Here is a 15,938-nt window from a genome sequence, read left to right on the forward strand (position 1 = left end):
TAGCCTGACGTTGATGCACCTGGGAAGGTTATAAAGCATGAGAGCTTGATAATGCCAACCAATAAATGCACTTTTCCCATTGCCCTTCCTCTACAGATTAATGATTTTCTTTGGCGTGAGAGGAGCAGCAAGTGAATGACGCCACAAACCTAATACAAATCAATAAATTGAACATTCTGGAAGCCTTATTCTGGTGTTTGTGATGTTGGATTGTGTAAAGACAACTGGATCTGCATGTTTTCAATAGCAAACCCCCTTTAGTCATTATAAGAAAAACCAACCAATGGGGGGACGTCCACATGACCTCACAGCAACGCCTAAACCAGTGGCATAGCTAGACCTATTGCCACCCGGGGCGGTCCCTGACCTGCGTTTGCCGCCCGGTGCAGGCAATGGGGAGGGGTGACAACCGACAGATGGTTTTGTTTTGAGGGGGATGGAGGGTGGTCGATAGATGATTTGTTCCCAGGTTGGGGTCGTAGTCAACAGATGACTTGCTCACCTCCGCTGCCCCCAAAAAGACCGAAGCTACACCACTGGCCCAAATTCTGCCTTCACGCTCCAGCTCCAGCCACAGTACAGCCCTTGAGCGGAACTGACGGTGTCTCCCTCCGCCAGTCGATAGCTTCAGGGCCTATACATTAAGCAGCGCTCCTAGTTTGTCTCGGTGTGCAAAGGCCGGCGTTGTTTTATTTGTCAATATTAAAAGATACAAATCAAACCGTCGGATTTCGGTGAATGGGCCGACCCCAGGGGCCATAAGTCTGTTGGATAAAACATGAGCGCGCGCCTTCCTTCTGCCATCCATGAATCTCCCTGTATTTATGGCCGTGTCTACTGGAGAGACACTGGAACATTACCAAATGATATTAAAGTGTCCACCGGAAGAGTCATGATCTATGTCACGGATGCATCAGGATAACGTGGCCTCAGCGGTGCAGGAATTGAAGCAGCTGCACTGAGTTCTCTCTTCTTCCTTCATTTCTTCCTCTTTAGCTATAAGTAAGACCTTTCCTTCCTCTCTGCATCTATTCAGCCCTCCCCCCGCCTTTTCTTGTGCTTGTCTCCCCCTTCTTTCTCTACTGCTTCTACTGCCTTCCATTGCCTCCTTACTTCCTTCCTCCCATGCTTTATTCGTTCTTCCCTTTCTTTCTTTCCTTTTTCCACCTTGCTTTTTTTTTACACATTTACCCTTTCTTGTCTTGGATTCCATTCTTGTTTCAATTTTACCTCTTGAATTTATTTTTATTTTCTCCATTTTGTTTTTTCTTTCTGTCTTCTTTTTTTCTCCTTACCCTTCACATTTGCCCTCTAATTTACCTTTATGGTTGTTTTATTTTGTCCCCTTTCTCTACTCTTTCATGTTCACTTACTCACTTTTTAATTTTTGGGTTCCACATTTACTCCAAACCCTCTCCTCCTGCAAATGCTCCTTCTTTTGAAGACTCCAGATTACAAACAACTGAGTGTATCAGAAAAGAAAACTTCAACAATGGTATATTGCCAGTCGTGCATCATTTTGCAAAAACAATGAGAACTTTAAGATCAGTCAGTAAAAGACAATTATCTTTCATTTCTTGAGATTAATACAAATTTTAAACATGCTTTTCAAAAAAAATATTTTTCTTCTGTCTTTGTTAATAGTTTTAGTAGATTGTTCCTGTCGAGGTTAAGGAGTTGCATGAGTGTAGCATGATGCTACTGGGCTGAAGATGTGTGCTTTCGTAGTAGCTGATGACGGTGCGAACGATTTGGATGATCCACCATTCTGATTCTTAACCACGAGTTGGAGTCCTTGGGATGCAAGAGAAGACTTCTTGAGATGGAAGAAAAGACTTCTTGTTCCTTCTATATGGCTGTGAATTTAAAAAGTCTATATAAAAATAGCCCTGTAATACTTGCATTCTTCGTAAGGTGGTTAAGCTGGAGATAACCAAACACAAGAAGCCACAATCATAAGGCCAAAAGTTACTCTGGAATGATGGTGAAGGAAGAGAAGGTTGGCTCTCCAAGATGGGCTACCGGTTAAGTTTTTCTCTTGATTGAGTAGTCTATCTATTATAGGACTTTTGAAAACAACATCATTGGTGTAGCATTCACGCCCAATAAACCATTCCATGATTATCATCCTGAATGCATCTCAAAGTCTTGGTGCCTTGGATTACATAAGTAAAAAAAAAGTTTTAAAGGAACTCATCCAAGTGTCTGGAGATATTCAGCAGATATATTGGTGATGGAAGGACATTCCATGTGAGATTTATATTTTATGTTTCTTCTAGGGGAATATTTGAGCAGAAGGAAGTTTGGGTGAAGTTTGTGACAAAGAATTGAGTACTGGAGACATTCCAATGACAGAACCGCACCCTTGTTTCTTTTTTCTGGACAGAGCCATGCTCCGTGAGTCAGTGCTATATTGTTCTCCTTCACAAACCTCCTCTGTAAAAAGGAACCATGTTCTGAGAGATTTCCATCTCAGATTGTTCACTTTTTTCGGTATGGCCTGGGAATGATTGATTAAGGCAGAAAACTGTTTTAAAGGATACAACGCCTTTCTCCCACACCAGCGCACTCCACGTAAGCAAAGGCCGTTTTCCTAATGCAAGGAATGGCGTAGTCCTTGGAATCAGATGCCCGTTTGAAGTACCCCATACTGGAAATCCGAAAGTAAAGTATGGATTTTAACAAAATTAATTGATGAGGAAACAATCCGATCTCTTCTTAAAGACAAACTGATGTCAGGCTTTGGTACGAAGGGCAGATGATAACTGTGGTGTACAAATGCCAAAAAAACCTTGTTTCCTTAGGTGGCCGTCTTCGAAGGTGTCTGAATGTCAACTGTAAATACAAAAAATAATGTTACACGTTGTTCTTTCAAATCCTACTATTTACTCTAATGAAACAAGTTCCCCACTTACCCCATCCTCCCCCCATCCTCCATCCTCTAGAAATATTGGAAGTCTAACAGCATCCCCAAAGGCTAATGCATGTTTTGCAGAAAACTATTAACAGCCTGCAGATCACAACATCCCAGCATGTCAGGGCCAATTTAGCCTTTTACATTCTGAGATCCATAAAACAAGACCCTTGATTGGGTAACAGTAACACTAGTCATTTATGGAGGAAAATCAACCAGTGAATGTGTTGGATAGTGGTATTTCCGCCACCTGATGTGGGGACTGGAAGAATAGCCCATGAGCAGGGCTACTTGCCAGTGGCTACATAACTAGTCTCAGTAACAAGGTCAAGTGGTGCTAGAGCATATCTGATAATATACCCTTTTGTAGAGGTCTACCACCCTGTGGTGTATTTCTCAGTTCTAGCTTCCAAACATGGATGGGTGGATGGTGAGAGACGAGAAGTTGCTTCTAAAGGGACATTTGCCTAATGCAAATTTAGATAAATAAACAATACTTGGGAATGGAGTGAATTACACTTGTGTGTACCTGCATGCAAACATAGCCATATATTTGTAAGCTTTGTTACAGCCAAACAGGCAAGTTCATCAATCTCTTGAGACCCAGCTTTTCACAGGAAAAATGTATTTTCTCTAGAAGGACTACGACTTTGTTGTGTGTTTATGTCTAGTTATAAATGGCTTCTGTTGTCTGATTGATCGCATGTCATCAGCACCAAAACTATCTAATGTTACATGTAGAAGTCCTCCTAAAGAAAGTTCACTGCTTAAAGAAAGGTTTATTTGCATTATAGGACTACTTAAAGGAGTATTTCAGGTGAAATAGCCTAAACAACACAGTCTGAACAACGTATGACTTAACACAGGCGTAACCACAGACGTCTAAACCAGGCACATGCCTTTACTGTGGTGACGGAGGAACCTGGCCCGTTCACTCAAACACGACACGCATCCCCGCACCCCAAGGGTGGGTTCGCCCGAGGGTATAAATAAAAGGGCTCAAGACCGCTCGGGGTCTTGCCCCAGAGTGTACCAGCGTAGTGTATGTGGTCATTGCCAGTATTTCCCCAGAGTGCGGCCGACAGGTGGTAGAAGTAAACACCACACTGGCGATGAGGCGGGTCTGCCCCAAGCCTTGCTGAGTTACACCGATACCTCATGAATCCAGCGCCGTAAAGCTGGATCAGCCTGCATGTTTGGCAAGTATCGCAGGTGCTCACCCTGCATCTCACCTGCTGCCGGACATCTGCCTGCTGGTAGTGTTGTGCCCGTCACGCAGCCTCGACCGGTGACGTCCTGCGAGCATCAGCGCTCCCTGCTGCTGCCTGCCCGGCCATGCTCCAAATGTCACGTGGTCGAGTCACCAGACTGCCAAACCTCACGCATCTCGCAGAGGAAGCGTGCCAGCCTCCTGCCACCTCCAGTGCCACCAGGATCACTGAGCCACGCCTCAGGGAGGCGAGAAACTGTACCTTCATCCCCCTGTGGACAGAAGCGTGGAAAACTGCACAAGGGAAGTCCAACTCCCACAGAGTTCCGCAGAGGACATTGCGCTGCAGCACAACAAGGGAGGATCTACCCCGTGTCTGGGCTCACCCCTACAGCACACAGCTCACCACCTGCATACCACGGTGGCTCACCTACAGAGAGCAAGGTGCCCACCGTCTTGTGCACTCATCTGTAGCACTGGCTGCAAGAGGTCACCCCCACTCGCGCCTAACACCTTCTGGCATCACCAATCCATGCCGCCCAGCTCCTCACACAGCAAGTGCAGGTGCAGGATGAATGCGCAGGATTCCAGTGGCAGCAGTGCTCCCCTGCGGCACCACCGCCTCCCTCTCCACAGGCCGTCCCGCTACAGGCTGTTCCATCGGCCCACGCTCAGACTGGCCATATTTTCAGACCCAGCCACAGCCGCGGCGCGCTGGAAATCATGGATTGGTCGTCTGGATCACTATTTTGTTGGTGTGAGGGAAACTGACAGCACGGTGAAGAGGTCGCTCCTTATGTGCTACAGTGGGGGCGAATTGTATAACCTAGTCAAGACCCTGCCCGATAGAGGACTGGATGATGACTACAATGGTGCCATCATGGTGCTGAACTGCCACTTTGATACCCAGATTAACCCGGACTCCGAACGTTTCAAGCTCCGGCAGGCACGGCAGGGCAAAGCTGAAACCATAGACATCTTCTATGCCCGCCTACGGAAACTTGCAAGCTCTTGTACGCTGCCCGTCCAAAGAAAGAAGATAAGGGCGGAGCTCATTCAAGGATGCAGATCAGTCACGTTGCGATGACTCATCCTGCGACAGCCAGGCATCATACTAGACGAGATCCTCGTACTTGCCAGATCCCATGAGCTGTCCAATGCTCGTGTGGACGAGATGGAGGCGGCCCTCAACCAGCCCTCCTCACAGTCCATGATGCCTCGGACACCCCTGATCAAGAAAGAGAGAGTGGACACGATCTAGAGGAGGCCATCTCAGTCCAGAGGGCCCATGAGACCGTCGCAAGGAAACATGAGCGGAAATTGTGGGCTAGATCACCCCCCAGGAAGGTGCTTCGCCAAAGGAAAGACCTGTTCACAATGTGGGAAACTAAATCATTTTGCAAAGGTCTGCGGAAGTGGAAGGGGTCGAGGCAGCTCCCCTTGCCCATGAGGGCTCTCGACAGCGGTGAGACAACTATCGATGGAAGATCCGATCAACAAAGTAGACAACACCCCACCAGGATTCGGATCAGGTATGGAAGACAACACCGTCTTTTTCGTGTCCTTTGTTGGCAGAGAAGGAACCAGACGCCGACCACCGCCCATGTGCAACATCACTGTTGCGACATCCCCTGTGTGCGCCCCCATAGGCACTGGGGCGTCTGTAAACGAAATGGACAGTAAACAGTATGACAAACTGGCGACACGACTTACACACTACCTTCTAAAGCCAAGATATACAGGTACGACGGTGATGAGCCACTCCCGCTGCGATTGGTCATGGAGGTCGAAATCAGCAGCGAGGGTCACCTTATGACCACGAAGTTTCACGTCACAGAAGGAAAACCGGGCACACTCCACAGCTGCCACACATCAGAAGATCTTGAGTTAGTGTTCTTTGCGAACCAGGTGCACGATCTGCATGCTCGGGAAATGTTGAAAGACTTTCCCATGCTATTCTTAGGACTTGGTTGCCTGAAGGGGCAAACGTTCAAACTGCAAGTCGATCCGACAGTCTGGCCCATGGCACTGAGGCACCGAAGGGTGCCATTCCACCTGTGGCCACAAGTGGAGGAAGAGCTGAAGAAGCCGGAGGACCTGGGAGTAATAGATAAAGAATCTGGGCCCATCCCGGGAACCATTTGGCCCTGCGTTGACATGTGCCTGCCAAACAAGGCCGTAAAGAGGGAACACCATCTCACACCCAGGATGGACAACATTGTGGCCGACCTGGATGGCGCTAAATGGTTCACCAAACTGGACCTCAACGCGGGGTACCATCAGCTGGAACTCCACCCATCCAGTAAGAATATTACGACGTTTTCCACCCACGTCGGGTTACGATGCTACAGAGGCTGAGCTTTGGCGTTTCATCTGCAGCGGAGGTGTTCCAGAACATGAGAAAGGAAACGCTTACCGGACTACAAGGCGTAATAAACCTAAGCGATGACATCCTAGTATTTTCAAAAATGATAGAATAACACCACGTACACCTCCGAGCAACACTGAAATGGCTTGCAGACAACGGACTCACCCTCCACAGAGCCAAATGCTCTTTCTATCAAGAGTCAGTAGACTTCTTCGGATACATCTTCTCAAGCAATGGGTTGCGAGTGGATCCGAAGAAAGCGGAAGCCATACGCGCTGCCCCGAGGCCGACATCCACCCCTGAAGTCAGGAGCTTCCTGGGAATGGCCACATACTTTGGTCCGTTCATCCACAATCTGGCGTCCTTATCCGAACCACTCTGCGCCTTCACAAAGGCTGGTCAGCCATGGGCATGGTCCATGAAGGAAGATCTAGCATTCCAGGCTGTCAAGGAAGCTCTCATCAATGATCGAGTATTGGTATACTTCTGCCCCAATCGGCGCACAGAGGTCGTGGTGGAGGCCAGCCCGGTAGGACAGGGGGCAGTCCTAATGCGGGAAACAGAGTCCAATGAATAGGTCCCGACCGCTTACGCCAGCCGAGCGCTGACCGCCACTGAAATGAGATATGCCCAAATAGAGCGCGAAGCCCTGGCCATCAATTGGGCATGTAAACACTTCCATCTATACCTTTACGGACACAAATTCCAAATGATCACTGATCACAAACCGCTCGTCCCGCTCTTCGCTGGCATCATCCGACTTTCTTCCCCCCGGATCAAAAGCTGGGCCGTGCAATTGCAGACATATCGCTTTGAGGTGGTCTTCCGGCCTGAGGCCGACAACCCTGCTTACTTCCTGTTGCGGCACCCTGGCAAGACTTAACCGCTATGCGCACCCACGGATGAAGAGTGCACAGAGGAGTTCGACCAGATGGCCTCTCTCTTGAGGCATGCCCTACCACCCTCACTCTTGAAGATATCAGAAAAGCCACCGAGGCGGATGAATGCCTCATCAGGGTCAAGACCAGTTGAGTCAGCTCCCTCACTCCAGAACAACTCTTCCAACAACACGTGTGGAGGTTGCAGAACAAACTGAGCGTAGGCCTGCATGGTGTGGTTCTGCGAGGGACCAAATTTGTCATCCCGAGGAGCCTGCAAAAGGAGGTGGTCCGCCTGGCGCATCAAGGTCACCAAGGCATCTCGAAAACCAAAGCCAGACTAAAAAGCAAAATCTGGTTCCCAGGGATGGACGCTGCTTTGGAAAGAGAAGTACAGACCTGACACTCTGGCAACATCATGGGCAGTGATCCCGTCCCCATCCAGTGATCACCAAAGATCCATGCCGGGAGCTGTGGTCCAAAGTAAGTATTCACTTTGGGTCATTTCCAGATGGTCGGTACACGATGATACTGGTCGACTCTCAATCTAAAATCCCAGTAGTGGAGTTGGTGCCATCAACTGCATTTCACCATGTCAAGACAGCGTTGGAGCGCATCTTTTGCATGATGGGGCTCCCATCAGAGATCAAGTCTGATAATGGGCCGCCATTCCAAGGCTGAGACTTCCAGGAATGCTTAACCTCCAAAGGAATCCGACACCGGAAGATCACACCACTACGGCCCCAGGCGAATGGAGAGGTGGAGCGGTTTATGCACACCATGAACCGGGCCCTCACGATCGGGGTCGAGAAGGGAGAAAACGCAGAACAGTGCCTCTCGCAGTTCTTGGGAGCCTATTGCCATACCCCTCACTGCACTACACAGTGTGCCCCAACCCAGCTGGTATTCAAGAGAGTTCCAAGAGACTGCGTCCCGGCAGACAACCCGGGGAGTCTGCCCATGTTCGATCAAGGTGCAGCCCAAACTCGAAGACAAGCATCCAATGACAAGACGAGTCAAGCTCGAAGAGCAAAGTCCATGAGTATCCACGTGGGAGTTCAAGTCATGGTAAAGGATCGTCACCCTAACTGGAAGTATTGCACCCCGAATGAGCCGGAAGTGTGGGACGTTGTCAATGTCCACAGCACCATGATATCAGCAATGCAGGGAACCCCACGTACAGGTGGGCGGCGTTTTTCTGTTAACACTGCCCGCCTTTGGAACTCTCTACCCCGCGACCTTAGAACGGAACCAGACTATCTCCGATTCAGGAAGCGGCTAAAAACGCACCTCTTCCCCTGATCTGACTTCCCCCCCGCCCCAGTGACCTTCAGATGTGTGGATCTTAGCGCTGGGATACTTACAGGTGACTACGCGCTTTATAGAACCTAATCTAATCTAATCTAATCTAGTGTTCACAAGGAAAACCTGCTGGTTCAAAAAAGTCAGACACTGCGTGCCAAGCACCACTCAAGGCACGGAGGACTGGGAAGATGGAGAAGGAGCAGTCCCCGCAGACGACATACCCGGCCACGTAGAGCGACCACAGCACCCCGCTGAAGTCCAAACACTAGTGGAGGAAGCGCCACTGAGCCAAGACTGTGAGGTTTAGAGTGAAGCAACGAATGTCGAAGGGTTTGGAATCCAGAGAGAACTCCCAGAGCCAGAAGTCTGTTCTCCCCCCAAACCCAACCCCCAGCCAAAGAGACTTTGCATAGTGTGCCAAGAAAGACTGGGCAGTTACCCGAAATGGTCATATATCTAAAAGATTGGAGGGATGTGGTGACGGAGCCACCCAGCCCATTCACTCACGCACGACACGCATTCACGTACCGTGGATAGGTACACGTACCCCGAAGGCGGGCTCGCCCGAGCGTATAAATGAAAGGGCTCAAGACCACTCGGGGGCTTGGCCCAGAGAGTACCAGCAGAGTGTATGTGGTCATTGCCAGTATTTCCCCAGAGTGCGGCCTACAGGTGTTAGAAACAAACACCACATTAACCATGCAAATGCGTGGTTTAGACGTCCGTGGTAGTGAGCGCTCTAGTCTCGGGTAGAGGAGGACTGGGAGGAGAGTCGGAGGAAACTTCATGCCTGAGCGAGGAACTTGGTGAGTACGATTTTTTTTATTACTTATTTTGGCAGGGAGGCTGGTTTTAGGGCTCAGCGTGGGGTGCTAGGTAGTTAGGACGGGAATAATATACTTTTTACGGCTGGGCGGTTTTAGGGCTTAGGGTGTGGGTCTTGGGTGTTTTTTTAGTTATGGGGTGCAGGTTTTAGGGCTAAGGGCAGGGTTGAGTTCTGGAGTAAAGGATTTAGGGCTTAGGTGTGGGGGGGTCGGGTTGAATTCAAATGTGGGGGCTGGGTTTTACAGCTCAGGGCGCAGAGTTGCTGGGGTGTTTTAAGGGCCGGGGTGGGCTTTGTATTTATGGCTGGGGTCCGCTTTTAGGATTCAGGGTGCGGTAGTTGGTGCCTTTTTAGGCTGTGGTCGTACATCAGGACAGCTGGGTGGGTTTTAGGACATAGAAAGGGGGCTAGAGCAGAACCTTAGCAACTCATATGCCTTTACCAAATATGTAATTACAACTAAATTAATTGTAAGGGCGTGGTAAAGGCATGCGTGGTTAAGACACAATCGTTGTTAAGACCACATTTTTCAGATGTGCGTGGTTGGGGATTACGTGGTTGGAACATAAAACCTGGTGAAAAAGAATGGCCGCAGGAGCGTCATGATTCATAAGCGCATATGCAAGGTGACGCATGTGCGCAAGCACGTCATAATGCTGAGGCTACCATTTAGTCATGAGTCAAATATGTTCATGCGAGATGATGCATGCACAGGTTTAAATCATTGCTGCTTCATTCTATGTTATTTTACCGTGGAAAGAAAACGTTTTTATTTTCACTGATTTTGAAAATAATCCTAAAAGTAATACATGACATGAGCTGGATGCACTGGCAACATTGAGTTAATAGTAAGTTCAAAATGGTGCATTGGAGCGAGACCACTGAAGATACTTAGTGAGAGTGCTGTTGTGAGGTTGGGAGATCTCAATCTTGACTAGGACCTTTGTAGATGGTGGTCTGATCTGGGGGCCGTGGATAGGTAAGGGGACCCATATTCCTCACGGCTTTGCCCAAGCGATGTTTTCCGTAGCAGATAAAGCAACTGACTTTCAAAATGGAGGATTTGCCTAAGCCCCTGACCTTTGCTTATATTTTCTGAAGCTTACCAAGGCAAATTATCAAAGGGAAAACCTATTACTGAAAGTTATGAGAGAGTGCTTAGGGGCATGTCTTCAAGAGACTTCAATGTGTGATGACAAGTTGAAGAACACACGTTTGCTGAAACACACGTCCCACAAATAACTTAAAAATGGGGAATTCCCCAAATCGATCCTTCGTTTAAGTACCAGGGTTAGCTACTAAGGGTGGACATCAAGGTATTAAACAAAGTGATGTAAATTCAAGGTTTTATTATTTGGATTTGCTTTATGGTAACTGGCATCAGGAAGCAGCATATCATGCCAGAATCATAGCTGCCAAGGTTTCGGATTGCTTATGTGTGACATTTTCAAAATTTCAGCGTAATTATTAGTGACATTCAATGACTATGAGTGACATTTTCTCGAGAGCAAAATCTAGTAATGAAGACTAGAGAAACATATAAATATCAGAGATTACACCCACTTGAGCAACGAGAAACTCTAAGATGATCTTAAAAACGGTGGCAAATCACAAGAAATAGAAGATCTTGACATCAGGGCTTTAAGTGGGATGAAAGAAGTGGGGGTCTCTAAAAGGAGCATGGGTTGCATATGTAATTAAGCACATAGCTTAAACATATAAACTACATTTCTGTGATTTTCATATTGTGCCATCAAACAGTATTTTGGTATATCATCTGAGTCTTATGTAGGGAAAGGCTGTTAATGTGAGCCTTGCTTGTAAGTCTTTTGGCTTACCAGCCTCTAGGGGAAGGGGCTCCTGTCAGTGTTTGTAGGGGCAAGGTGCTCAAATGTACTCAAGTACAGTACCATGTATATAATACAATTGACTTGCAGTGGTGCCTTGCAGGGAGAGGGAGCTAACATAGTTCTCTCAAGGAAGAGAAGATATGCATGAACACTGCAGGTGGTTAGTCGAGCGTCGCTTGACGAATGCTTCAGATGAGGTTAATAAGGATTCTGGGAAGCCAGAGTTGAGCCATGCTGTTGTTTTTTTCTTCTTAATCAGGTCCTCAAAGGACTGAGGGTTTGTCATGTGCTGTCTTCTTCAGTCCTGTACTCTATCCTGCTGTCTAGTTGTGAAGGTTCTTTAGAGGGTGTGATGTACGTTGAATTGCAGGAATGGACAAATCCATTGAACTTGAAACTTCTTTACCCCACAGTTCTTATCTTATGGTGTGTAGTCGTAGATGTTGCTCTAGTGGGTGTCATGTATTTGCCTCCTTTTGGTTAATTGTGTGAGTCTGTAGATCTCACACATCTATCATTTTTAGACAGATAATCCATTCCTTCCTTCTTTTGAATCAGGCTATGCATGACTTTCCAGCTTTAAGACTTATCTAAGACTTATTTGATTTGATTTGATTTGATTTGATTGGGAATTTATATAGCGCTCTATCACTCCGAGGAGCATCTTGGCACTTATTTGTGCTTGTGTGATCCGAAAGGGGTGGGAGATGTAGTGACCCCTAAGGCGTTTAAGTTTTTAAACCAGGGTATTACAGGTGGTGGCTGCTTGGTTGTAGATCCAGGTTTTAATGGTTTTCCTGAATTTGCTCTCACAAGAGATTTCCCGAATTTGAGGTGGAAGTTTGTTCCATGCTTTAGATCCTTTGACCGCTAGAGACTTTCCCCCTCTAGTGGCCAGTCGGAACTTTGGGATAATCATTAGGTTGGCCGTCGCAGATCTCAGATGACGCCCGCGGTAGTAACGATTAAAATTGTTGAGCAGGTATGTTGGGCCTCTTTTATGAAATGCCCTAAAGGTAATTATCAGTAGTTTGAACAGGATTCTCTTTTGAATGGGGAGCCAGTGAAGAATGTCAAGTGCTGCAGATGCCGAGAACTTTCTTGGCATTTTTAGCACTAATCTTGCTGCGGCGTGTTGTACCATTTGCAGCTTATGTAGGGAGGCTTTGTTGATCCCTACATATAGACCATTACAATAGTCTAACCTGGATGTGATTAATGCCACCGCTACCGTTTTCCTGGCTGATAAGGGGAGGAAGTCAAAGAATTTCCGAAGACTCTTGATGACATTGAAACAGGAGCCGGCCACTTCACTGGTCTGTTGCTTAAAGGATAATGCCTCATCGAATTTGATTCCTAGGTTTCGGGCACTCTTTATAGTGCTCGGCGGGGCTTCTACGTTGGATGGCCAGCAAGTCTGGGGAGAAAACAGATTGTTTTTCCCGAAGGGTAGGATTTCGGTCTTTGCGGTGTTACATCTCAGATGGTTTGTGTTCATCCACTCAAAAGTGGCTTTCAGACAATCCCTAAGGGAGCGTTCGGCAATTGCCGCGTCCTCATCTAGAATTTAAACTAGTTGAGTGTCTTCGGCATAGGCTATTGAACTAATAGCAAAGGAAGAGATGAGTTTAATTAATGGGACCATGTATAGGTTGAATAATATAGGGCTTAAGCTGGAGCCCTGAGGTACCCTGGACTGGACTTCCCTTGCCTCAGAGTGATATGGCCCTAGGATGACGGTCTGTTTTCTTTGTCTCAGGAAATTGGTGAACCATTTCAACACGGTGCCCCCTATGCCTGCACTACTCAGGCGATGAAGTAGAATATTGTGGGACACCGTGTCGAATGCTGCGGATAAATCCAGTAGGATCAGGACTGCTCTTTTGCCCTGATCCAAAGCGGCCCTGATTGTTTCCGTCGAGAAGATGAGGGCAGATTCAGTGGAGTGGTGAGAGCGGAAACCCGCTTGATTTGGATGGAGAAGGTTATTGTTCTCTAGATATGCGGTGAGCTGTTTGTTTACGCATGTCTCTGTAAGTTTGCATAATGCTGGGAGAAGTGATATGGGTCGGAGGTTTGACAGTGTCGTAGGGTCTTGGATAGATTTTTTTTGGAGAGGTTTGACTACTGCGACCTTCCAGCATGTGGGGATGTCACCTGTTTGCATGGAAGAGTTCAGTATTGAATTGATCATTGGGTTGACCTAGTCTTTTATGGCCTTAAGTAGTAGAGGAGGACAGGGATCGAGGGGAGAGCCTGAGTTCAATTTGGAGATGGCTTGGGAGGATTCAGCTGGGTTGATCATGGTAAAGCTGTCCCATGTTGTGGTTCCAGGTGTATCTTTTAGGGTGGTAGGGTCGGCTATGTTTAATGCTAGCTGACTGATCTGTGGGAACTCTTTGGTAAAGTTTGTAATTTTCTGTTCGAAATATTCCGCAATTTTGTCACAGAGGGCTTGGGACGGTGGGATTTCCTGAGATAATATTTTGGGTTTTCTAAAGCCGTTGACTATTTGGAATATCTCTTTTTGGTTGTTGTTGGTCGACTCGATCAGGTTGGTATAATAGTTAGTTTTCGCCAGCTTGATAGAGGTATGGTAATTCCTCCTGGCCTTTTTATAGTTTTCCCTATCTTCTCTCTTGTATTTGCGTCGCCATTTTCTTTCTAGAAGTTTCACTTCTCCAAGTGTGACTTTTAAGGATTTGGTGTACCAAGGAGCGGATTTTTTCCTTTGTATCATTTTTGGTTTGGTTCCTACTGTTGTCAGTCTTTCCCCAATAGTTTTCATCCAACTCTTATAGTGTTCATAATCAGTGATCACATTTCCCACTGGTGATGGTTTTTCTGCCTCTACCCAGTTCGTAAGATCCGGGTGTTCGGTGATTTTTTTCCAGCAGGGGGTTGAGCTTGTAGTGCAGAGAATTGGATTGGTTTCTTTATTGTTATCTATTTTTAAATTAAAGCTGATGAACTTATGATCTGACCATATTTGGGTCAGTGGTGGTTCTACTGTAATTGTATTGATATTCGAGCAGATGCAGTCTAATATGTGCCCAGCATTATGAGTTGGCTCCTCTGTTTGGATTGTCAGACCCAGTATGTTCAGGATGTCTTTAAAGCATACGACGTTAGGGTCCTTGGGATTGTCCAGATGTAAGTTTATGTCTTCTAGTAGGGTGAAGTTGGCAAATCGTAGAATTAAGTTAACAAGTGCTTCCCCAAGGCTTTCCAAGAAGCGGGTTGCTTGTCCGGGGGGTCGGTATGCTAATAGACCGGAAAAAGTAAAAGAATCATGAGCTTGCAGACTAAAACTCAGGCATTCTGCTTCTTTTATTTTGGGTATTTCCATGGTGGAACATTTAAGGGAATCCCGGTGTATGATTGCTAGTCCTCCTCCCCGTTGAAGAGGTCGGTCCAATCTCTGAATTAGAAAGCCCGGGGGTAGAGCTTTAACTATATCCGGATTGGACCAGTCTTTGAGCCACGTCTCAGTTACCATTAGACAATCGAGGTCCTTTTCAGCAATAAGGTCATATACATGTTGGGCGTTCTTGCACATAGAACGTGCATTTATGAGGCCTCCCTTGAGAGTCCTATCAGCGTTTTTGGGGCGTGTTGTCATAAAGAGTACAATATTTTGTTTACATTGTGGGCAGTTAAAAGGTCCTATCCACTTATCTACCGCGGTGGTTTGAGGCCAGTGCGAAGTATGGGTATTTAACGATAATAGATATTGTTTAGTAGGTGACATGTAGGATGTGACCGGTACAGAGTTTCTGGCCCTGGGCCCGGACTCTGCGCGGACGGGCGCAGACGGGCAGGACTTTGGCTTGACTTTGGCGCCACTACGGCGCCGCTGTCCGCGTCCGCTGTGCGGAGGAGTGCCCATCTCCTTTTGTAGTCTTGGCGCTAGAGCGCTGGGACTGCCTACTTCCCTCAATATGGCCGCTACAAAACCACTATTAAGTCAGGGTCTGTGACCAATGTGTCAGAGAGTGTGGGGAATGCAGGAATGCAGGAATTGCCTTTAAAATACGGCGCAAATCAAAGGTTTAACGAAGATTTTCAGTTTTTAAAAAACGAAGTGGTGCAAGTAGCCTAACACCCGGCTTTCCGCCTCAGGTGTACACAAAGCACAAAGTCTCGCGTGTTCTCGCGATGCCTCCTTTTGTAGTCTCGGCGCTAGAGCGCTGGGACTGCCTACTTCCCTCAATATGGCCGCCACAAAACCACTATTAAGTCAGGGTCTGTGACCATGTGTCAGAGAGTGTGGGGAATGCAGGAATGCAGGAATTGCCTTTAAAATACGACGCAAATCAAAGGTTTAACGAAGATTTTCAGTTTTTAAAAAACGAAGTGGTGCAAGTAGCCTAACACCTGGCTTTCCGCCTCAGGTGTACACAAAGCACAAAGTCTCGCGAGTTCTCGTGATGCCTCCTTTTGTAGTCTTGGCGCTAGAGCGCTGGGACTGCCTACTTCCCTCAATATGGCCGCCACAAAACCACTATTAAGTCAGGGTCTGTGACCAATGTGTCAGAGAGTGTGGGGAATGCAGGAATGCAGGAATTGCCCTTAAAATACGGCGCAAAT

At 47.2% G+C, this 15,938-nt stretch overlaps 1 protein-coding gene across 1 annotated transcript in view; it reads right to left on the reverse strand.

The window, feature by feature from the left end:
• Nucleotides 1-1,438: 1,438 nt before the first annotated feature.
• CA11 (carbonic anhydrase 11 (inactive)) overlaps nt 1,439-15,938 on the reverse strand; it is a 768,903-nt gene continuing 754,403 nt past the window's right edge. Inside the window, exon 9 of the mRNA XM_086928698.1 lies at nt 1,439-2,835. Within this exon, the coding sequence (XP_086784824.1) occupies nt 2,801-2,835 (35 nt within the window). The 3' untranslated portion in view covers nt 1,439-2,800. The remainder of the gene's footprint in view (nt 2,836-15,938) is intronic.

Source organism: Lissotriton vulgaris, chromosome 7 (assembly GCF_964263255.1).
Source record: "Lissotriton vulgaris chromosome 7, aLisVul1.2, whole genome shotgun sequence".
NCBI lineage: Eukaryota > Metazoa > Chordata > Amphibia > Caudata > Salamandridae > Lissotriton > Lissotriton vulgaris.